The sequence below is a fragment of the Sabethes cyaneus genome, chromosome 1, assembly GCF_943734655.1.
Source record: "Sabethes cyaneus chromosome 1, idSabCyanKW18_F2, whole genome shotgun sequence".
NCBI classification, from domain to species: domain Eukaryota; kingdom Metazoa; phylum Arthropoda; class Insecta; order Diptera; family Culicidae; genus Sabethes; species Sabethes cyaneus.
Genome location: NC_071353.1, coordinates 27,153,921 through 27,177,844, shown reverse-complemented (window position 1 = coordinate 27,177,844; position 23,924 = coordinate 27,153,921). Strand labels below are relative to the sequence as shown.

At 43.4% G+C, this 23,924-nt stretch overlaps 1 protein-coding gene across 5 annotated transcripts in view; it reads left to right on the top strand.

Moving 5' to 3' along the window:
- The window catches only part of LOC128733074 (complexin), a 598,063-nt gene extending 574,475 nt beyond the window's left edge, over positions 1–23,588 (top strand). For all 5 annotated transcript variants that reach the window (XM_053826671.1, XM_053826667.1, XM_053826670.1 and 2 more), the window contains exon 5: positions 20,950–23,588. In XM_053826671.1, coding sequence (XP_053682646.1) covers positions 20,950–21,023 — 74 coding nt within the window. In that variant the 3' untranslated portion in view covers positions 21,024–23,588. The remainder of the gene's footprint in view (positions 1–20,949) is intronic.
- Positions 23,589–23,924: the final 336 nt, after the last annotated feature.

The window sequence follows — 23,924 nt, the reverse complement described above, 5'->3', positions numbered from 1 at the left end:
GGTTATTTTTCAATTCTCTGCTGAAAATTTAAAAAATAAGGTTTTTCAGCAGACTACGGGTCGTCATTGTGAATAATTGGACCTCAGTGCAAACTTGCTTTTATGATTTGCGATTGAATATCGTGTCAAACCACGTAATGACAGCAGCGATGTCAGATCTTCGATTTTATGATTCAACCAAAGTACCCACCAAATACCACTTATTAAATACTTGGTTATAGCCGAAGAAGTTCGCGAGTTCATGGTTCATCTTCCGCCTCCATACTCCGTTTACCTGTAACCGCCACCGAAGATCGTTCTTAGCACTTAAGCATCTTTAAAAAACTCCGAGTATTCGCAGATCCTCTTCGAGCATTTTCCACGTTTATGCCCGTAGAAAATAACAGGTCTAATGAGTGTCTTGAACTCGATAATCCACCCGGAATCCACCCTCTCACCGCGCTACTGCACCATACTCTGATCAGCTTTCCAAAAAATCCGTTCTCGTTTATGATTTTGCATAGTCCTTCTCGGTCGATGGTATTATATGAAGCTTTGAAATCGAGGAACGGATGGTGCTATAGGACTTTGTACGGCATTTTCTAGAATGTGCTTCAGGTCCGTCATTGCCAGATAATGTTCCACAAATCTGTTCGCAATTGGTGCTTATGGGCGGAAAATGATTTAGAATGGCACTTTGTAGGCGTTATTGAGAATAGTTATTGAACGATAGTTTCCACTGTCCAGATTATCGTCTTTCTCGAAGATCGGGCAGATTCCATTTTTTCCATTTCCACTTTCCTGGTAACAATTCTGTATCCAGTTCTGTTCACTTCACAACATAGGTTTTAACCTGGCCGTTCTGTTTCAACTAGCTTATTAGAATTTACCACACTGTGTCTGTACACCACGGAGCAGGGCAACCAGATAGGTGCCATCCCAAGCAACAATGTGAGTTTTATTGTACTCTTATGGTGGTCTTAAAGACCAATTTTGATCTTAAATACCATCATAAGAGTAGAATAAAACCGAAATTGTTACTTGGGATTTATATTGTTTTGAAAGCAGCATTTGATCAAGTCGACCATCAAATCCTTTTAGCTAAACTTGACAAATTGGGAGTTTTATCTAGCATGCTTTCCTGTCTATGCTCTTCTGTTCGTAAACTTGAAACTGCTGTCAAACTTGGTTCTTCTCAATAATAGGGTTTTAAGAACAATTCCATAGTACCTCAAGGGAGCATTTTGGGACCTTTGCTGTCTTGGCTGTTTGTCAAAAAGCTGTTATCAAGCTTCTGCCTCCTGGAACTAGGTTGTGCTATGCAGATGATGTAACAATTGGTCGGAAGTTTCGCGTTTCCTGATATCTATGCAGCTGCTCCAATTCCTCCTCCTCCTCCAGGTAGCGTCTTTTCTTCCAAAAGATTTGGATTCGTTACATCTATTTATGTCTGTATTTTTCCATGTTTCGAAGAGTAGCACTGCTCAATTTTGTCGCTTACGCAGTGGCATGCCAGCCGTTCCAGTGATGCATTCCACCCCAAGTAACAATCGGGGTTTATTCCGAGCTTATTATGGTAATTATGACCCAAATCGGTCATCAAAACCACAATAACAGTGCATGCAACACTCCTCGAGCGGTTCTATGTCAGTACTGCAGCTTTGAGCAAAAGTACGTAATTCTTGGTAACGTCAGGTTTCAGTTTGCTTGTCGAGACTGCTGTTGGTACCGAGTGCTGTTCACGACAGCCACTTTTAGGGAGCATTTAAGGTAGTGGTCTGAGCTAACCTTAGCGCTTCGATAAATACTCACTACAATGATGTCTGAGAAGTACCGGCAGTCAATTAAAACGTAGTTGATCTGTGTTTCTGTCTGATTTAGTAACCTCAAGGTGTATTTATGTAGGAGTTTATGCTGAAAGAAGGTATTACGTACGGCCATCACCTTCAGTTAGCTGACCTGCGCGTTGAAACACCTGTTGACGATCTTAATGTCAGGACTATACCCGTTGCAGATCCGACGCTTGATTCTTACACTCTATATTAGAGGGTTGAGGAACGTACGTAAAGTTGAGCCCTTTCAGCACACCTCCTTCAGTGCTACGACGTCGAACTTGCGGCTAGTAAGGCCTATGGCAGTAACTTTCTACTTACTTACTTCTACCAGTATAGACCCAGGGTGGCTCTTGCCGTATTAAGAATTCCTCTTCACTGTACTCGGTCCTGGGTTCCTCGTCACCAATTCGTTGAGCGTCTAGACACACGCGAGTCGGTTTCAACCTGGTCCAGCTATCTGTCAGGTTGGGCTCCCTTATTCCTGGTGCCGGTGGGGTTCTTGAAGACAACGGATTTCACTGTACAGTTGTCCGGCATCGTTGCGACGTGACCGACGTTCCCACCGTAGTCTCCCAACTTTTGCCAGACAACAACTCCCTGTGTCGCCGAAAACCCGTCAGGCAGCGCACTTTTTAGCGTCCTACAGTGGCACAAAGACGATGATCGGTCTTCCCCAACATGGAGTTCAGACGCCATTTTAACCCGCTCCTAATATGAGCAACAGGCGCTCAGATACTGGCAAGAGTACGCTATTAGCAAACGACAACTTCCCCTGAATTAATAATTTACAATAGTCCCGTGGGGGTTCTTAGCCAGTAGCCCGTGGCTCAGTGTTTGACGCTAACCTACTAAACACCTCATGGGCGGCTGGCCAAGAACCCCCACAAAACTACCGTAAGGTATTAATTCGGAGGAGACAGTGTCTTTGCATTGCCCCATATACTTGTCGAGACGTATCGATCTGGAGTTGGCGACCATCGCCGCACTTTTTTTTACCCAGACTTCGTATTTCTCCGTGTCACTCGATATTCCAAACTTTTTGCACCTGTCAAGACGTGTACCGACTACCGATGCAGAGACGGCGGCCGTACTGACTTCCATCCTTTCACGGTCACCCTCGCAATGTTTCTTATCGAGCTCAGTACTACTCCATCGTACTCGTCACTTCACTTTCGCTTCCAATACGTCTAGTTGACGTTACTTGTTCGCTGATCGTCCCTGCACTTTCGTTGCAACTGCAACATAATTTACGCCTCAACGCCATGGACAACATATCAAACGCTCTCTTCCCGACTCATTTCGCCCACTATGGACTCCACGGTCAGGGGTGGAATCTCACTTTACACCGTGGCAAATCGAGGACATTCGAAGACCACATGCTGGGGTGTTTCTACCGTCACTCTGCATTCCGCGTAGGCTGGCGTCGCGGTGTGCCCGAACCAGTGCAGTTATTGCCGGAAGCAACCGTAATCCGAGAGAAACTGGGTCAAGTAGAATCCGACTTCTCCACGTTTTATTTTCAACCAGGTTGACAAAACCTGGCTGCATTGCAGTCTAGCTGCCATTTGACCAGCGGCTCTTCCCTTACCAAACTCCGAGATCCTCTGGTGTTTCTTCATCCATAGCAGTCGTTGCCTTCCACAAGCATGTAGCCGATAGAGATCTTTCCAGTGATACCACATACTACCTTCGACGATATTGTTCAATGCCGTCCATACCGCAGGACGTTTGTACTGGCTAGTGTGCCGGTCACCACTGGCTACTACTAGGTCCGTAACTATTCTACATGATTCTGGCTACCGCATTGATAGCCTTCGCCGCCTTCGCAAGCGTAGTCGACATGACTGTCGAGGTTCAACCGGTCTTTGCCCCCTGCATCCACTTCTCGATCATTCTGTCATCAGCATTTCTACCTCCTCCTACCTTCTACCTGTCACCAATGATGGCAAGATATCATCCACGATAACACGATAGCAAACCCGACGATCGCCGGGTCTATGGGACGCTGGGAAGTTTCATAGGGAGTACACCCGTACATCCCGTTCCAAAGCGTTGGGTCAAGGATAGAGCCTTGCGGAACTCTCAACGTAATATTCATTGTCTTACGCCCCATGACGGTCTCGTAAACAAGCACCCGATTCCTGAAGTAACTCATGGACATGCATTCTATGCAGCGACGGCGATGGTCTCCCAACCAATATTGCGAAACCCACACTCGTGTGATCTAATTTTCTCACACACGCGTACTCATTCTAACGAACACGCCGTCATAAGCATCCCTTTCGGACTCTCGCTCTTATTTATTCAGGTCCTACAACGAGTTTTTGCGAGTATGTATTTAGCTAACAGCTACGGTCGTCACTCTCGTTTGTCATTGCAGCCCGAGGGCTCGCACTCCGGCCCGTGAGTAGAATCTGGGACGAATATGAAGAAGAAAAGAAAAAATAATGCAAAACCTGTATCCCAGTGCGCCTTTAGGTCTCACGGGCTGCTGGTTGCTCACAAAATATGTGACTCGTGAGTACTCTATGAAAAAAAATGTTGTGAGTCTGTGCGAGTGTGTAGGTAGCAGAATGTATGCACAACGCATCGACGGCTGGTTGTCTTGTGCTTACGTGTACGGCGTACCGTAGGGGGGCACCGTAGCCGCAAGGTTACCGAGTCTGCTTTGACAAGCGAGTGGTCGTGGGTTCGAATCTTAGTAGAGTGAAGCCATTCGATGTCAAGTGACTTTAGCATGGGTTTATTCTCAGGCCCCTCCATTTACCCTTCCTTCGTCCTGAATTCTATATTTACCCTCTGAAGCCTCTTGGCAGTACAAATGTCCCTCCTATAGTTAAGTGTACTGGTCAGAGGTACGAATGAGTCCTCGCCAGGGGACTATGGGATAGTGCTGGCAGCGAGGAATAAGTGGGTAAAGTAGATTAAGCTTTGAAGGAAGGGTAAACCCCAATACACGCAAGCACGCATAAAAATTCAATAAGCATATCGCTAACTCAATAGCGATTATAGCAAAAAGAAATGCAGTGCAGGTCATACAGCAAACACCCGGGCGATATTACAATAGATCAACTATACTGGTCGCAGTAATGAGTCCACACATGAAAAAAAAGAGTTGAATGCTATGCATCTCATAGTCTTTCACGTGAGAGTAGGCATCGTTGGCTTCTCGCTCGATTCGCAATATTGCTCCCAACTGGCACTGAAAAAAGCGTTCTTCACGTCGAATGTTACAATGCTTTTGTTTCTCTTCGCTTCTCTTTGAACGACTTCTCATAGTGCTGTTCAGGATTATCCTCTCCCGGAGTTTTCCGCATGCATCCAGCGGACATACTGGCCTGTATTACACTAGATTCCATCTGTCCGTCTGGATCCCCCTGGATCTTCCATCTGTCCGGGAAGCTACTATTTTCTAGGCATGTCTGTAGCACGGGCCTAATCACATCCGGGAACGCTTGTATTGCTGTCTTAAAAACCACCTTAGGAATTCTAACCAGACCAGCAGGGTTCTTGATCTTTAGCCGTCTAGACACTCACTGCCACTATTTTATCGTTGGAAACTTGCAGACCGTTAGCGGTAGCCCTCTCTTTTGGACCATACGGTGGTAGCCACATTGTACGGGTGTGCGTCGGGAAAAGTCCCTCCACGATAACAGCTTCTCCATACAGCCCTTTTCAATGCAGCCCTAGCCAATCTGAAAATCACGCTACTCTTCACGGTCTACTGCAGTTCTGGTTCTGTGAACCCATCTTCTGGCTCTGAAACATCCTATGCGCAGGTTGCTAAATGTCTCGTTCCACCCGCAGCTCCAGTTTTCTTGGCATGGTAGCATGCCCTCACCAACGTATCCATCAACTCGTACGCATTCAGGATTGATCTTCCACTGTCTACCCGAAGTGCCTCAACGAAAGGACCCCTTTTAGAGCCCGTCATCTTCCACTTTCGCTCGCGGGTTCTAGCTCTGTGCATTATAACCGAATTCCGTCGGCCGATGATGTATTTAATCGCTTGGTGATCACTGTAGGTACAGCCTTCACAGACCCTCCGAACATAAACTCGTCATCTAACATGGGCTACCGAAAGTGACGTCGATGATAGAGCCGCGGCCGACCTTACCTTCGTTGAACAGTGCAACTTTCAGCTTAGCCAGGGCTTCCAACAGACTGTACCCACTGCTATTCCTCTCCACAACCCAAACGTTGAAGTTTCTTCCAATACTAATTGACCTTTGCCCGACGAGTTCCTCTGTTGACGCATCAGCGTCTTGTGGAACCACTCTATGGTCCATCTTGGGGGTGCGTAGCAGCTGCAATCGAAGATCCCGTTGATTTGAATAATTCACGAAACCTTCGTACGTACTACCTCCTCGATGGAGAACTTCCCCATGACATCCCAAGCTACAATGTAAGTTTTATTGTACTCTTATGGTGGTTTTGAAGACCAATTTTGGTCTTAAATACCATCATAAGAGTGTAATAAACCCCAAATTGTTACTTGGGATGTATCGCAGTTATTACTGCCCTATCGACCACCCAGTTACTGTTACCGGCAGGAACTCGGTACGGCTCTCGGTACGATTCCGTTGTCGACTGTCACAACAGTTGTTGTGCTATGCGGCAATGATTGAGTTCGCTCTGGGTCACCAACATCATTGCTGACCCGCTTTCGCCCTGTAATATACTGGGCATTGGAAGCCTCTCGTCGTTTGGTTATTTCCCTCTTCTTTTCTGCAGAGTTCGAAGGCTTTGCGCTGTCGGTTGCTAAATGACCATTCTCGTCATATTTCCGGCACGATTTAGACCTGGGGGCCCTGTAGCCGCGAGGTTACCGAGTCTGTCTTGACAAGCGAGTGGTGATGGGTTCGAATCTTAGTAGAATCAAGGCCATTCGATGTTAAGTGACTTTAGCATGGGTTTATTCCCAGGCGCCTCCTCATCCTTCCTTCTGCATTCTGCATTTACCAACAATGAAAGCCTCTTGCCAGGGCAAGTTGTAAGAGTGGTACTTGCTTGAGGTGCGAATGAAGCCTCTTGTTCAAGGGCAAATTATAGCTTGTTCCTGATTCTAGAAACGAGATTGGTGATGCATAAGCAGTAAGGAACACATACATACACACATACACACCCTCACTCTGTGCTGAACTCTGCTTCGCCGACCATGAAGCCTTTAGCCGGGGCTGGTTATAAGAATGATACTTGCTCGAGGTGCGAATGAAGCCTCTTGTCCAAGGACACATTATAACTAGTCTCCGCACTACCTGGCTCTAGAGCTAGATTGGTTGAAAAGTAGTAACAAGCGTAGAGAGAAAAAGGGGTGAAAACACACCGACACTTTAAGCACGGATAATAAGCAGTTCGCTCACTCTATAGCGATACTGCAATAACAACGAAGTGCGGAACAACACCTGGATAAGATCACAATAGATCAAAATGCTGATCGTAGTGATAATATCCACACAAAGAAAAAAAATAGACCTGTCCGGACCTTCACAGGCTCGTGCGTGATGTTCGAAGCCGCAGCACTTGAAGCAACGTTCCATTTGCTGGGCCACGTGAGGGATGGTTTTCAAAACGCTTACTGACCATCCAACCTTAATTTTGCCCTTCTTTAGTAGTTTGAAGGCTGCTACCGCTGATAGGCAAATAGCTGCCGTCTGTGTTCCGCCAAAGATGTTTCTCAGTCGAATAATCATCGGTACGTCGCCTCCGGTTCGACATGTGCCTTCCGTGCAGTTCTCAGCTCCTACTCTATTGTGATCTCGTCCAGATCCCTGCACTCGATCGTGGTTTCTTGGGAGAGTGCTTTCACGTTCGCTTCATTCTCCAACGCCTTGGCAACAAGAAACTCTTGATCGATGGAGCCTTTTGCAGTTCAAAAAATATCTCTCCCTTTTGGGTCCGCCTGATCCTCACTACTTTTTCGCCATGCACCTTTAGCTCCGGAGCTTCTCGTACTTTTCAAAGTACGATCGCTGCGTATAAAACGTTGGCGCTGGCGGCTTCAACAATCAGAGCATCGCCTTTACTTCTTTCGTGCCGAGGACTAGGCTTCTGCTTCTCGCTCTGACTTACGACAGGACGCCATTCGCTGCATTCGCCTCTGATCCATATCCTCTTCTTCGTTGTTTTTTGGACCTCTTCATCACCAGGCGCTTCTCTTTTCCTTTTTTCCGAACGTCGATTGAGGTCTGGCCGTCCTCTCGGCGTCTCCAGCACTTCAGCAGCTCTCTGCTTCGTATCGTAGCTTCGCTTAGTGAATTTTCAAGTCTCGGCTCTATCAAATTTTGTCAATGCTAAAAATCGACCCAACTCCACTCTAAATTTGCAAGCAGAACCGCCTAGACATGAATTTGGTCTTTCTGCAACAAACGAGGCACGAATGCAAACAACGCCAAATGTTCGTACGAAAGATCATTAATGTTCACATTCACAAATTTTATTCTTGATACTTGAAAAAGAATTTTATGTACACAAATACCGATTTCCAGATGCTCAAATGGTGAAATTAATTGATTCGATTAACAAGTACAGCTGATTTTCTGGAACAAATACGAACATTTGACACACTATGACAATTTTGAGAATTAAAAAATAAATCAATGTTTCATGTGAATTTCTACAGACAGTTTTGACTGACTTCAAATGAATGGCTAAGTAGAATTGTTTTATTATTTAACACAGCAGAACTATTAAATTTTAAAATGCAAACAAATTGAGCTATGTAAACACCTTCAGATGAAAATTGGATAAACAACAGATTGCTTAGTATAATAATCCCTCTTCGAGTGTCTTGCGGCTGAAAGATCTTTCACAAATGCATCGATTCCGATACGTTAGGATAAAGCTTTCGTTTCCTTAGAGCGCTATTCTTGTGTTTAGTTTCCATCCAAATCCCCTTAATTTCCGTGCAATCTGCCAGTGTGTTAACAGTAAACCTTTCTCTTTGTTTCTGCCTATAAAACCAAATTCGTCTTCGTTCATACACTATCCTTCGGGTGTCGAAACTAAAAAATCCGCAATCACGATTCCCAAAAATCATCACGATCGAAATTCAATCAAATTCCCTCACCTCTTGTAGATGGCGACCCGACAAGCGGTAATAGAAGTAAGTAGCAAGATATTGTGTAATGTATCACTTTCAAAAGTTCAAGTCAAACGCTACATGTCACATAAAAAGATTTAACCGTACTACACCTTAAACATGGACGTTGTTTTTTTCCTTCTAAATAGTCGTTAATGTTAGTTGATAACAGTAGTATATAAAATATAAACGGTACACGAGGCACATCTCGCTCTTTTCAATCAGGCTCGTCTGAAGTGAAAACAAAAAAAAACATAAACACTTTTACCTAAATAAATCATGCTGCCTATGGTGTTCTCTAACCAACAATGTTAATTGTTTCTTTTTAAAGCAAACATATCGTTTGTCTAGGCCTACAAATGATACAGTAATATATCTTTCTCTCCACCTCTCTTTCTCTTTCAAACATTTCTTATCTCTATCTATGTTATGTATAGTTGTTACAATTCAAGTTATACCAAACAAACACAAAATCATACCATTCAGTGGTGTAGTTGATGTTGCAACATAACAACAACAAACAACACAACTCAATGTAATGCAGTGTGATGTAATGCGAATGTTCAGGTCACAAACCCTAAGACAGTGCTTTCAGACAACTCTCAACTCTCAGAACAGCGGAATACGAACAGCTTCAAGTCTATTTATCACTTCCCATTCTGTGCTTCTACTACCAACACTCCTTCTTACAAAACAGCAATAGCTCAAAGAAAGTGCGGCCTTAATGTTCACCACTCTTTTAGCCCAGTATAGCACCTAGCGAATGAATATATGAATAGCAAGTAGACGTGAATAATTTCGCTGTAACACGCAAGCCGAAAAGTTTCCCACGTTCACTCCAGCTTTCTGTGCTTCCATCTCTCTGTTTTAATTATCGCGAATAGTGCTTCCTTCTTTAACCGAAACCAATCACTAACCTGTCACGAGATATCCTAACGAAAGAGAAAGAGAGTCCCACTTCGCCTGTCGACACCTAACTAGTGAAAAGAAAACAAAAAAAAATCGCGTTACACAATGTACAGTACCGTTGGCAGCACTTTCTTTGAAAGTGATCATTCCTTCCAATATTGTTTCTACTTCTGCTACCCAACCACCCACCACCCATCGTCATACTCTGTCTGTCTTTCTACCCACAGCCAACCAACCACCGCTCGGTATCGACTATCACAAAAATGTCTAACCTAAACCCTGAAACAGATCGCCCCACGCTCCAATCTGATCCCCCCTGCTAGAAGCATAATTATTCTCATCCTAATATTTATCAGACACGAACAACACTAAACTCCTGTCGAGAGAAAAAAAAACGAACTAAGAAAAGAACACAAACATTCACATTGTCAAGCACAGGACCTGGACACGAAAGAACAATCAATCCGATAACTCAGTATACACCCGGCAATTGAGTCACTCTCGAAAGAAATAAGCGATTTACGAGTATTTTTGTTTCCCTGCTCGTCGAGTATCCCCATCATCCACGTAACTGAAACCAGCACAGCACCAGCACACCACAAGAAGGGTGAGAACGCACGTGGGATTCTATCAGGCAGAACGAACTGCCAAACAAGTGTTTGAAGTCTATTAGTCACGGCCACAGATATGGTGCCCTGCCAGCCTCGTGACAGTTGTTGAGTGTGTGGCAAACCAACACCGTCCTGTGCGTCCGGCACGCTAGGAATAGGAGTAAAAAGCCAAAGCCAAGGTAGAAACGCACGTGCGACAGATACGGAACGCATCCTCCGTTCAGGCTGCCTGGTTTCGTGCTGATTCTTCGTCCCCTTCCACTGCAGTGTGGGTGGGATTCAACTGTGGTGACAACAGGCTAGACAGATTTGCCAACAACACAGCATGGGTCCCAGTGGCGGCGGGTTTCCCGGGGCAAGCCTTTCTGAGCAGCACAAACGATGGGTGCAGTTTATGATCAACTGTTACTGCAAAAAAAACGATTGTTGGCACTCGAATCGATCTTCTTCGATTCGCCGTGCCGGGCTTAACCGGACATAAACAAAACGGAAATTTTAAAAATTATTTGCTCGACAACACGTGGCCTTATGAAAAGTTATGAGCCAGGTTTCCCCTGCACATTAATGTGATGTCTTACACTGCATATCAGAATGATAAAACATTACAAACCAGTAAGAGGATTAACATTGTTCTCATTTTATAATTCTCCCCCCTAAAAGAAATTTTTCAACATTCACCACCTCAAGTTGGAAAACAATTCATCGTTTACAGTTTATTCAGTATCGATGGAGGTGCATTGTTGATTAGTTTTACACCTCTTTTTCCTTTCTGAATCGACATGAGTTTCACTTGAACTACGGCTGCAAGAAAGAAGTGAGTTTTTAGAATATAAAAACCACGAATTTGTCTAATCGAATCAAATCAAATCGTTTATAATTACTAACAAGTCACAATTGCGGATGTTCCGACATCCTAGAATGCTGTATGACAACGCATCTCCATCGTACCATTTGTTCCAACTGCCAGTAATAGGCGTTCAAGATTTTGTCTCTACAGACAGCCAACCAACAGATTATGAAAACGTTAAAAAACATATTCAATTGGAAGTTAGGGTAGCATTTCACGAAATTCTTGATTCAATCATGCCCTGAATAAAGCGGCGGGTATTCTAGTTCATGCACCGCAATGTGTCTATTGTCCTTTAGCCTATGAAGCTGATTTTTTGAATGTGATTAGTGCCTAGATATAAGCTAGTCACTTTCTGAAAGTTAACCAACGTTCGCAGATCTTCCCTAGTAGCACAGTTGTTACAAACTAGTTGTGGCAACCGATATGTGACTAATTTGTGGTCATAAATGAGTTGCTGTAACTAAAAGTGCCAAATGTGTTTTGCTTGGATTGCTAAATGGTGAAGAATAAGAGAATCCAAGCAAACAAGGACGAGAATTGCGAGCATTGGATGGGCTGTGGAGCCACCAATACACGAGTAAACTAAAGAAGCGAAATCTTCTCACGAACTACAGAGACAACGCACGCCAGTAGAGCCTTACTGTCCTGGCTCTTGCTATATCAAATATTTGTCTCCATTGTACCATGGTCCTGTGCTGCTCATCGCTAATTCGTTGACCGTCTCGACTTTTGCAAGTCATAATCAACCTGGGCGAACCTTGTAATCCCGTCCTATTCCTGGTGCTCGCAGGGTGCTTGAAGAGAACAGATTTCGTTGCACAGACGTTCGGCATCCTTGTAACGTAACCAGCCCACCGTAGTCTCCCATCTTTCGTCAGTTGTACGATGGAAATCTCACCAATTATTGCCTGCGCCACTCTCCGCTTTCCATTTGTACTTCGCCAAAAATAGTGCGCAACACCTTTCGTTAAAATGCGGCAAGTGCACGTACACATTTTTTGAGCAAAATTACAGTTCCAAATTTGTGAAGGACTATTGATCGGTCAGTCTGATTAGCGTTTTATATATCGTCAGCTTTGTGCAGCGGTGTATGCTCCTTGACCACAACGAGTGTACCCCATCAAGTATACGGACGTTAAGGGCCAAACAGAATGTTGCGTTAACGCCCAAGTAGCACAGTTTAGGTCCATTTAGTTGAGGTAACCGGATTACGACAGAAATGAGTCATATTTCGGTTACCATAACAACTTTGTAACAACCGTGCTAGTAGGGCGTGTCCGTCATCGTTATTCTGACAGTTTTCCCACGGATTTACTATCAAATTGACGCTGACGAATGCTTTGACGCAGCACGTATGTCTTCCGTAGGCAAAATTACTGTCTGAAGTCCGTAGAGGACCACCGGTCTGATTAGCGTTTTGTACGGCGGCGTATGGTCCTTGATCGAAGCGTCTTGCGGAGGTAAAAGTAGGCTCGATTTCCAGCTTGAATGCGTCGTTGAATCTCCTTAATCGTATTATTGTCGGCGGTGACCAGAGATCCCAAATTTACGAACTCATCAATCACTTCCAGTTCATCACCATCAATAGTCACTGTCCATGGGAGGCAAACGTTGCTTTTTCTGGAGCCTCTTCCTACCATATATTTGGGCTTCGACGCATTGAATTGTAACCCTATCCTCCTAGCTTTCGCTTTTAAGTCGGCGTAGATTGCCTCCGCGTCCCAGGGTTTCTAGTAATGATGTCGAGGTCGTCTGCGAAGGCTAGGAGTTGGCTACTCTTGCTGAAGATCGTACCTCTCGTTTCGATGCCCGCTCGCCAGATCACACCTTCAATAGCGATATTGAATAACATACAGAACAGTCCATCCCCTTGTCACAACCCTCTGCGCGATTCGAAAGGACTCGAGAGTGTCCCCGAAATGCGCACGTAGCACATCGTTCGCTATAGCTTTGATCAGCCGCGTCAGTTTGTCCGGAAAAATGTACTCGTGCGTTATCTGCTATAGCTGTTCTTATTCAACTGTATCGTATGCTGCTTTGAAATCCACGTTGTGCTCTCGACATTACTGGAGGATTTGTCGGAGAATAAAAATTTGATCCGTAATAGCACGGGCCCCCATAAAGCCTGCCTGATACTGTCCAACGAATTCTCTTGCTATTGGGGACAGACGACGCAACAAAATCTGGGAGAGCACCTTGTAGGCGGCGTTGACCAACGAGATGCCACGGTAATTACAGCAATCTAGTCGGTCGCCCTTTTTGTAGATGGGACAGACTACACCTTCTATCTACTCCTCCGGTAGTTTCTCCTCCTCCCAAATGCTAAAAATTATCCAATGAAGGGCCGTTGCTAGAGGTTCTTGGCCATTTTTGTGGAGCTCTGCCGGGAGTCTGTCTTTTTCGGCGGCTCTATTATTCTTCAGCTGACGAATTTCTCGCCGGATCTCTTCGAGATAGGGAGGCGACACGCTGTTGTCGTTTGTAGGCACTCCGAGGTTAACTTCCGTTACGTCTCCTGCTACTATATCATCGTTGAGGTGCTCATCGAAATACTGCTTCCACCTGTCGACCACCTCGCGCTCGTTTGTGATTAGATCTCCTCTCTCGTCCCTACACATGTCCAGAGCTGTTCATCGCCAATTCTTTGACCGTCTCGACACTCGTTGACGTCGTCGTCAGCAGCCTAGATCAGGAGTGGTTCATGCTTCAAGTAGTCGTCTCCATTCAACTCGATCTTAAGTCACTCGTGGCCAATTTCCCAGTCGTGCCAGAAGTTGCAAATCACTTTCGACCTGATCTAGCCAGTTTGCACGTTGAGCCCCTCTGTTTCTGATGCCAGTGGGATTGTTAAAAAGAACTGCTTTTGTCGCAATGTCGTCCAGCATCCTTGCGGCGTTTCCGACCTACCGTAGCCTACCGGCTTCCACCAGATGTACAACGGGAATCTGTCCAAGCAGTACATTTAACTCGTGATTCATACACCTTAGCGACTCTCCACTTTCAGTTTGTACTTCGCCAAATACGTCCACAGGACCTTCTGCTGGAACACGGCAATGGCGCATACGCTCTCCGTGCCCAGCGTTGGGGCTTCAAATCCGTAAAGAACTACTGGTCCAATCACGGATTTGTACATCGTCAGCTTCGTACGGCGGCGTATGTTTATTGATCGTAGCGTTTTGCGAAGGGCACAGTAGGCTCGATTTTCCGCTTGAATAAGCCGCTCGATCTTCTTACTAGTGTTGTTGTCCGCGCTCATCAGGGATCCCCAATACACGAACTCATCTGCCACTTGCAGTTCGTCGCCGTCAACGGTTGTTGTCCGTGGAAAGCATGCGTTTTTTTCCTTTGAGCCTCTTGCTTTCGAGTATTTAGTCTTCGACGCATTTATTTTTAGCCCTTGGAATTGAACTAAAAGTCCTTAGGATTGGACTGCGTCGAAGACCAACTCAGTCTGGCGTAGATTGCCTCCGTTCCTGAGTATGATATCAAAAACATCTGCAAAGCCTCGACAGTCTGGCCGACTGTCGACACTAGCAAGCCAGAATCAACTCGGTTGAGCCATCCAGCACTCTCCTATTCCAGGTGCTGGTGGGTTTCTTGAAGCAAACAAATTTTCTTTGCATAGTCGTTCGGCATCCTTGTGACATGACCAGCCCACCTTAACCTTCCATCTGTCGCTAGGTGTACGATAGAAATCACACCAATTATTGCCTGCGCCGCTCTCCGCTTTCCATTTGCACTTCACCACGATTTGTACTATTTGTACTGATACGACTACTAACTTCAATGCGTCGTTAAATCTCCTTGCTCGTGTTATCGCCGGTGGGGATGCCAAATATATGAACTGATGAACCACTTCAAGCTCATCGCCGTTAATAGTTTTTAGCCCAATTTTCCTAACCTTCGTTTTTAGTCCGGCGTAGATTGTCTCCGTCGTCTTGAAGTTTCGGATTAATGATATCAAGTTCGTCTGTGAAGCCTAAGAGTTAGCTGCGGAACATGTGTTATGCTCGCGTGGAACGCGGAAAGACGATATAACGTAGAGAAGACGAATAAACAGACTACAAGACTAACGATGAGCAGCAACAGTGGTCCGTTCTTAGTTCAATGGAGACCACTTCTAGGTACAACGTAGGCAACTGGGGCCTTATTAGCCCAGCAGCGTACCCCAAGTCCAACTGGAGGACCTGACTATCGAGATATTAGTTTGTTTAATGTTGCATATAAAATGCTCTTCTTGTATCCTCCGTTTCCAGAGAGGGCCGCTGCATGATGAATCAGTTGGTTACTCTGTCGCAGTTCTTACTATTTGTAGGGTCGTCATCCATTTCTGAATACCAAGACGGTATAGTATTGTAAACTCTCTCGAAACTAGCGTTGTGAAGAACTCCAACTCTTCCAATTTTTTTTTAAATAATATAATAATAGATTACAGAGTTTCACTTCATTTGGTCCAAATTTAGGTATACCCGGGTCATAATGGGTTAAAGAAAAGAAGAATAGGGGCTGTTCGAGACGGTATAGTTCGATTACGTGGACTGTATTTTCAATAAATCACTGAACCTAGCGATGTTTTACTATGGGTTGTCAATAAATATTTCTGCGTTATATATCGATAAAACCTACTCGATACTCAGCTGCTTCGACATGAACATACTCCCCCGTTGAAAGGAATCTTTCAAACACATACTCGGGACATCGTGACTAGTTAAGATTATCCGGAAATTGACTCACTGTTGTTTGTCCGAACTTTGCTGTTCTAACTGCTTCTGCTATTACTCGAAGGAAATCATCTTGAACAGGAAACAGTTCTTCTATGCGTCTCAAAGGTCACTGTTGAGGTGGCAGATTGTCTTCACCAATAACGACAACTTGATCCTTGGCTAAAAAAAATTTAGTGTGCGACTTGCAACTGGTTAATGTAATTAACATTCCACCCTAGCTTCCCACAGTCCTCTAAATGACGATGCCCACGAAGCAATAAGGTGTGTTGGTTGCTGTAGCGCAGTGTCATCCCAGCTCAGTCATCGAAACAGTGAGTGGAAAAAATCTGGAGCAAATTTGTGTGAAGGCTAGTGTTAGAGGCACGACCGTGCTACTGTCTGGCGTATATATACCTCCCGATCGCAGCCATATCATAGACGTAATTGAAGAACATATCTCTTTTGTTGGCGAGCTTCACGGAAAATGTGGCGATAAAGATGTTTTGTTGGTTTGTGGAGATTTCAATCAACCATGACTTGTTTGGAATCTTGACCCAGTTGGTATTTCTACTCATCATCCCGCAGCTGGCGCGGCGTTGATAGACGGCTTGGATTTTTTCAATTTACGCCAAGCAAATTTCCAAAAAAATCACCTTGAACGTACGCTGGACTTAGTGTTTTGTTCCTCTGATCATCGATTGTTAGTTGAGGGTAGCATCGCCCCGCTACTTCCTGTCGATCCTCACCATCCACCTCTTTCAATAACTCTTGCAACTGCCAATTGTAACAGCGCTGCTCGTGCATGTGTGGATAACGAAACGAGAGCGTTAAACTATCGAAAGATCGACGTTGATGCTTTGACAAATCACTTGTCGAACTTTGATTGGGAGTTCCTGCGTGATTTCATTGATGTTGATGACATGACTGCGTGCTTCTGCAATATTGTTGTGGAATGGCTGAATTTAAATCTACCTACTGTGAAGCACCATAGCTCACCTGCGTGGAGCACTGTTCGCTTGCGTGACCTAAAGCGACTAAAAAACAATGCTCAGCGCAAATATCGCCGTTTTCAACCCAACTTGTCGAAGCTGAACTTTAAACATCGCAGTGACGCATACCGTCGGCTGAACAGTGCTCTGTACAAATCTTATGTTCTGCGAGTGCAGACCGATCTTCGTCGAAATCCAAAGAACTTTTGGAACTTCGTTAACTCTAAAAGGAAATGCTCTTCCGTACCATTGAATGTTTTTCTGGACGATGTTGAGGCAACATCAGCGTCTGATTCAGGCGAGCTGTTTGCAAAATTTTTCGCCTCTGTGTTTGCCGTTCGAATTGCTTCCGAAACCGAAGCCGAGATCACGGCTGAGAATGTTCCAGCTAGTTTAATCGATTTGACAATTTTTGAAGCTACTGCTGATGTAATATTAGCCGCTGCAAAGAAGCTAAAACGCTCCTACTCAGCAGACCCCAATGGAATTCCTGCTGTCGTTTTTAATAAATGCGCTGAGGTGCTAGCAATCCCACTATGCTACATCTTCAACAAGTCTTTTGCGCAAGGGAAATTTCCCGGAATATGGAAGCAATCTTTTATGTTTCCGGTGTTGGAAGCTTACGACCGGCAGAACGTTAGAAATTACCGTGGCATCACTAGTCTGTCGGCTGGCTCCAAGCTATTCGAGATTACAGTGAGTGGCGTTGTTCTCTCCCGTACAAAGAATTACATCTCTACCTCTCAACATGGATTTGTCCCAGGTCGCTCCGTTTGTACTAAATTGCTGGAATTTACTTCGTCGTGTATATCGCATATGGAGCAGAAGGCACAAATCGATGTCATTTACACTGATCTAAAAGCAGCTTTCGATCGTATTGATCACAAGATCCTTCTGTGTAAAATATCGCGACTTGGTGCTTCTCGTCGATTCGTTCAATGGTTGAGTTCGTACCTATGCGGTAGAATCTTACGCGTTAAGCTCGGTGCATGCATGGCTTCGGAATTTACTAATAATTCAGGAGTTCCGCAAGGAAGCAACATGGGACCCCTGTTATTCATGTTGTTTTTCAACGACGTGACTCGTGTTACTCGCATCTGGCTGCAAATTGGTGTATGCCGACGACCTTAAATTGTATTTGGTAGTTCGAACCATAGATGATTGCCTCCGTCTGCAGGACAGACTGAGAACATCCAAAAAATTGGCTCGTAACCAGTATTGTCAACTGTGAGGTCATGACGATTCACCGCATTTTAAAGCCAGTTTTGTTTGATTATTACGTCGACGGATTGCAACTGAGAGTCGACCGTATAAGTGATCTCGGGGTTCTTCTTGATGCAAAGCTCACTTTTCACTTACATCATGCCAGCTTGGTTTTATCTCAAAAATCGCCCGCGATTTCAAAGATCCACATTGCCTGAAAGCTCTATATTGCTCTTTAGTTCGTACAATATTGGAAAACTGCAATTTAGTTTGGTTTCCACATCAGTTGACCTGGAATTTGCGGATTGAGCGTATTCAAAAAAGGTTGATCCGACTTGCATTACGTGAGCTTCCCTGGTGTGACCCGGTGAACCTGCAACCGTATCCGGATCGCTGGCGTCTACTCAGAATCGATACACTCGAGCGCCGTCGAAAATGGCAACAAGCAATTTTTATAGCAAAACTGATCAATGGTAATGTTGATTCACCGACACTTCTGTGTCTCCTGACCTTCCGAGCTTCTCAACGTACTCTCCGTTCAACTGGCTTGCTACAAACCACTTACCACCGCACATCATTTGGTTATCAGAAACCGATTACCGCGTGCATTAGAACCTTCGAAATGGTTCAACAATTGTTTAATTTTAATGAATCAACGCAGAAATTCGTCGCGAAACTAAAAGGATCGCATATTTTATAACTTTGACGCACATTTATTAGGATTTTAAAAATTCAGATGAATGTTCTGTAGAAATAAATAACGACCAGTTCACCTGAAACTAGCAATTCGTTCAACTTCCCGATCTACGCTAGTATTGTAAATATTGTATTGGACAGACTAATTCGACACGTATGGATTGTAGCTTTACCTTGTGACAGTAACAGCGTAACACTTATCACGCAAGATCCAGTTTCTCTTGTTAGTGCCAATGTCAGCTGATTTCCAGAGTGCAGTTCTTCCCTGTGATAAGCACGAATGATTACGTCGGTGAATTTATGATACAGTAGTAAAATGAATTGGTATTCTAGCGAGGGAAAAAGAATTTATTTCACAGTCGTCCTTCAACCAGTGCTTAGAAATCTCATATTCAAGTAATGCAATACGCCTGAATTGATGCAATGTACTGCCCATTCTTGGCTGTTCCAAGTACAGATGAAATGAACTCAGCATTGCCAACCTGAAACCAACGATTCGAGCGAATAATTTGCGTTCATGTTCGTGTCCTCATCTACATTCATTCTCATTCTGTGTTAAGGGGTAGAAAACTAAGAAAGATAAACACAGTCAGCAGCTCAGTAGTCATATTCATGAGGTGACAGATAAAAGAATACTGTCAGGGGTTAAACTGTATGCGCTGAATGCGTTTTATTTTCAACTTCATGCAGGATAATTTTTTCGAGTACCACTTCCTACACAAAGAATTTCTTCGGCGTTGAATACTAGTGATAGCGTTGTAAGTTGGTGTGCGATAACAAGCTGCTTTCCATGCTCGAACTAGTAAACTAATTCAGGTTAGGCCTCTCACTGGACAAGTTCCACCAACTGCTGCAAGGACGTTGCTCGTTCAACACTGCTCTTCTTTTCTGTTCAGACAAATTGGACTCCCTCCTGAACATACGGATGAATCTTTGAATCCACACCATTATAATTTTAGCTTTTAATAATTTTAGCGCCTTTCTATGTGGTTCTAAGCACACAAATCAATATTTTCCAAATTTTTATCTCTACGGAAATACACTTTTTGTTGAACAGGCACACTATTTTTGCTCGACAATTTCTCACTTCGGTACAAGAATTTGCAGTTTTTCAGTTTGTTCTCCAAACACTATCCCAGAAGGGTTTAAACTAGGTCCCTTTTCACGTCACACACACATAATCTTCAGGTTTGTTCACCTTTTGTAGTCAGAAACAATCACATTTCAACGCGGTACGATCAAGTTTCTAGGTACTTTATCAAGTTCACTTTCTCGTTGGGCCAACAAAAAATCGCGACGATTCGATTTCACATGTAATCGATACTGTCTTTTATAGCGCCAGATTTTATGGTAAAACTTTGTCCGGACATTGATTGCAATCGGGATCACAGTCGCAAATTGTCTCTACACTCGGAACATAGGACGCGTCTCGTTTGATGATTCACAGCACAATGGCGCACAGTACCTACTTACATATCGGTATATTACGCATGCCTCGCTCATTCGTTTTCGGTTGGTATGTATGTGTGCACACTCTTCGGAACAGTCATAGTCTTTTTCGTTCGAAAGATCTCTTTTTGTTCGAAACGATCGTTGCACGGTCACTTCATCCATCCGGTTCGAAGGACCAAATTGTTATAGCGGTATAGTCTGATTCGGTGGGCTATTTAGCATAATTGTAATATAATTGTATGGAACGTCATTGGAACAAAGATGTTGGAACTGGAATTGCCTCATGCGTTTTCGCTGTAAGCACTCACACAATTATGTTGACATTTCGTAAAATAATTGCGCCCACCACAGTGTACAGTGTAGTTTGAGAAAAGGTGAAATTCGCTTTAAATTTTCGAGAGTGATTGATTGCATCTGCCAAGTACTAACTAATACACAAAACTAGGATTTTTTATAACATCTACAGCATTTTCTGTCTTCCTAACTAACTTCCAATTTCCAATAATAAAATTTCTAATTCCTTTGCGAAACAGCTCCCACTAACTGGCGTGACTAACCGAAATATGTTTTGTTTTCTTTCTCATGTCTACTCACCTGCTAATCCGGTTTCATCACTAACACGCAACAACCACGCTGCGCAGAGTTGAAAAACTCCATAGAAACGCAGGTGAACGAGATCAAGACGCAGATCGAGGGAAAATGCTCCTTGCAGTGATTATGCATCATCCGTATTCAGCAGTATATTCAATAATATTAAACCTAATTTAAAGAGAAAAAGGAATAAAAAAAACCAACAGAATGCAAATGTTATAGAAAACAAAATAGTAATTATTTAAAGCAAAAAGCATGAAAAAAAACAAATAATTAAAACATATTTAAATGTAAAGTTTTAAATTAAAATTCAAAGAAAACTGACAAGCAGAGAAAAGCATAACGTTTAAGCAGCATTAGTCACCATCGCCAGTACCACCCAACCACATCGACAACCGGCTGAGAATCACTAGAACATCCCAATCAGAAATCCAATACATACATGAGCCAACAGCACCGTTTGAAAGAGCAATGTAATACACTCGAACACAATCACATGCCCACTACCCCGACAACGATAGAGAAGGCGAACACGACGTGGCTCAGCAAGAAAAGGATGGCCATCGGATTCATCGAGAGATCATGCAAATCGCACACACATACACATCCAGACACACATAAACACATATGCATTGAAATTAGAAAAATTTAAAAAAAACCAAAAAAAAAACAGACGGTATATAATAATAAACCAGAAGAAAAAAACCATTGTTAAATAGGACACCCAGGTGAATCAAGTTATTAAAAATGTGATTATTATAAAAAAAATACCCTTTCGATTTTTCGGCAGTTTTCGTTCAAAACAGTAATCACAGCGGCAGCGAATGTACACATACACACACAAAGTTATTTCAACCGAGAGAAAGGGAGAGAGCGAACCCCAAAGAAAAAAAAAAGAGAGAGAGGAAAAAGAAAGAGATGATGTGCATTGTGATAAGCCACCGCCAGCGCAGACGGCCGCTCTTTGTTTTGCAGCCGAAGTTTTCCTCTCCTTTTTCAACTGTTATTCAACATTCATTGTTTGAGATTGAGATGAATTTTTTAACCACTGGACATTGCTGCGGGTGCCCGAGGGCGGACAAAAAAAAAATATTTTAGAACAAATTACAATACAATTAGCGAAATTAGAAACACAGTTTTAGCTTGAAATTTGTTGATTATTTGATGAAAAAAAAGAGTGATTAGTAAAATTCGTGTCCAAGGTACCCGAACTATGCACAGGACAACGTTTTTTGGTATCGTAAAAACAGTGCCGGAGGAACTCGAAGCTAAATTTTATGCAAGCACGGAACGATCCAGGCTAAGCTGTCGTTATTGCAAACTAAAAACTATATTAACCTGTTGTTTGGAGCAAATGATTTGAAAATTATTACTCGGCTCGCAGAACTTTTTATTACCATTTGACGGCATTCGGCCGGTAAATAGTGTTAGCGAACAGATATATACATATTATATACACAAACAAAAGAAGCAATTGTTCATCCAAATTCCTTGATTCCTGTTAACCGATGCGCATTCGGTGTGAAATTGATGTTTTTCTACTGTTGTTTTTCTTTGTAAGTGCACTTAGCGCGGACCCGTCTCTTCAAACTCCTTCAAAAACATGTGCACACTCTCTGTCTGTGTATTTCCTAACTATTGAACAACAAAAACACGATGCAGTCTATTTAGCTTATTATTTCCTCTAGACTTAATTTAGGCCTATGCTTAGAATGCTGTTTCTATCTGCGGCTGTTTGAAAACATGTGGAGATTTTAGTGTACTCTCTGGTCACAAGAAGCAATGGACCAGGATCTTCACGTATTCGAACGGCAGTTCGAAAAACGATGATCTGCGAAGTAACGTTCAAACGAAATTTTCGTTTCAAATTGCATGGAAACTGATTACGCCCAACATCTGCTAAGTGATTGTTGAACAACACGACAAGTCGGATCAATTCGCATATTTTTGATCCGTTGCCGCTCATGTTTTGTGTTGATGTTTATGTCGCGTTCATTGATGTCGTGTCGCTATAGTAGTGAATGTATTGTAAAGTCAAACAATCTTCTAACAACAGCAAAACAAATCATACCAAAACAAATAGTTTACCTGTTCATGTGAAATATGATGAAAAACACACAACCACAGCAAAACACAGTACGACTAAGAAAACATTGAATCGGAAAATGATTATCTCTCTATCCTATTGTTATGAATCATTGATTAGTGACAAGCGAATGAAAACATTGAATGAAATTAGCGAAAACTCATACTCTCTAAGCATTTCCCCTAAGACACTTAGATTCTCTTCTAACCTATCAAACCGACAACAAAACAACGAGCATTTCAATTCTGAACAATCGGCACACAAACAACAATCTCGAAAACTATCCAAACAAAGAGTACCAAAATAGAAAAAAAATCCAGATCGCGAAATTTTACCGTTCCCCACTTCAGAAATAGTTCTTGAATGTCAATCCCCGCTCAATTTTTGACCTCCTGCGATTGCGGCTTGCACCGACACGCGGATGCCACCAAACCACGTAAAGTAATAAAGGAAAGAAAAATAATTGAATTTACTGTCTACCATCGGAATTTCGCGATCCTCAAAAGCAACCAGAAATGAAAGCCGACAAAAAAAAAACATGGAACAAAACAACGTTTGTTTATAATTGTTGAAGAGAATTAATGAGAAGTTACACATTAAAAATAAAACACAAAAAACTGTTGAAAACTCTGTTTTATTTGTTTCCAAACTCTGTTCACCATTCAGCAGACACACGCACATCCATTCAACCAACCAAGCCACCACCACCGGTCACTCATACGCAATACGCAAGGTAGAAATCGGTAGCCATTGCCTACTGTAACACGCAGCTGTCAAAATGAACATAATAAATTGCCAACCCTGCCGAGCCGGGAGCAATCCAGCACTGAAAGCTCCCGCTTGGCCTTTCCATTAGGCCCAACAGCTCATGCATAGAAATTGGAAGAGTTGTTATACAGTAGCAAACGAGTGAAAAAATGAACAGTCAAAAACAATATA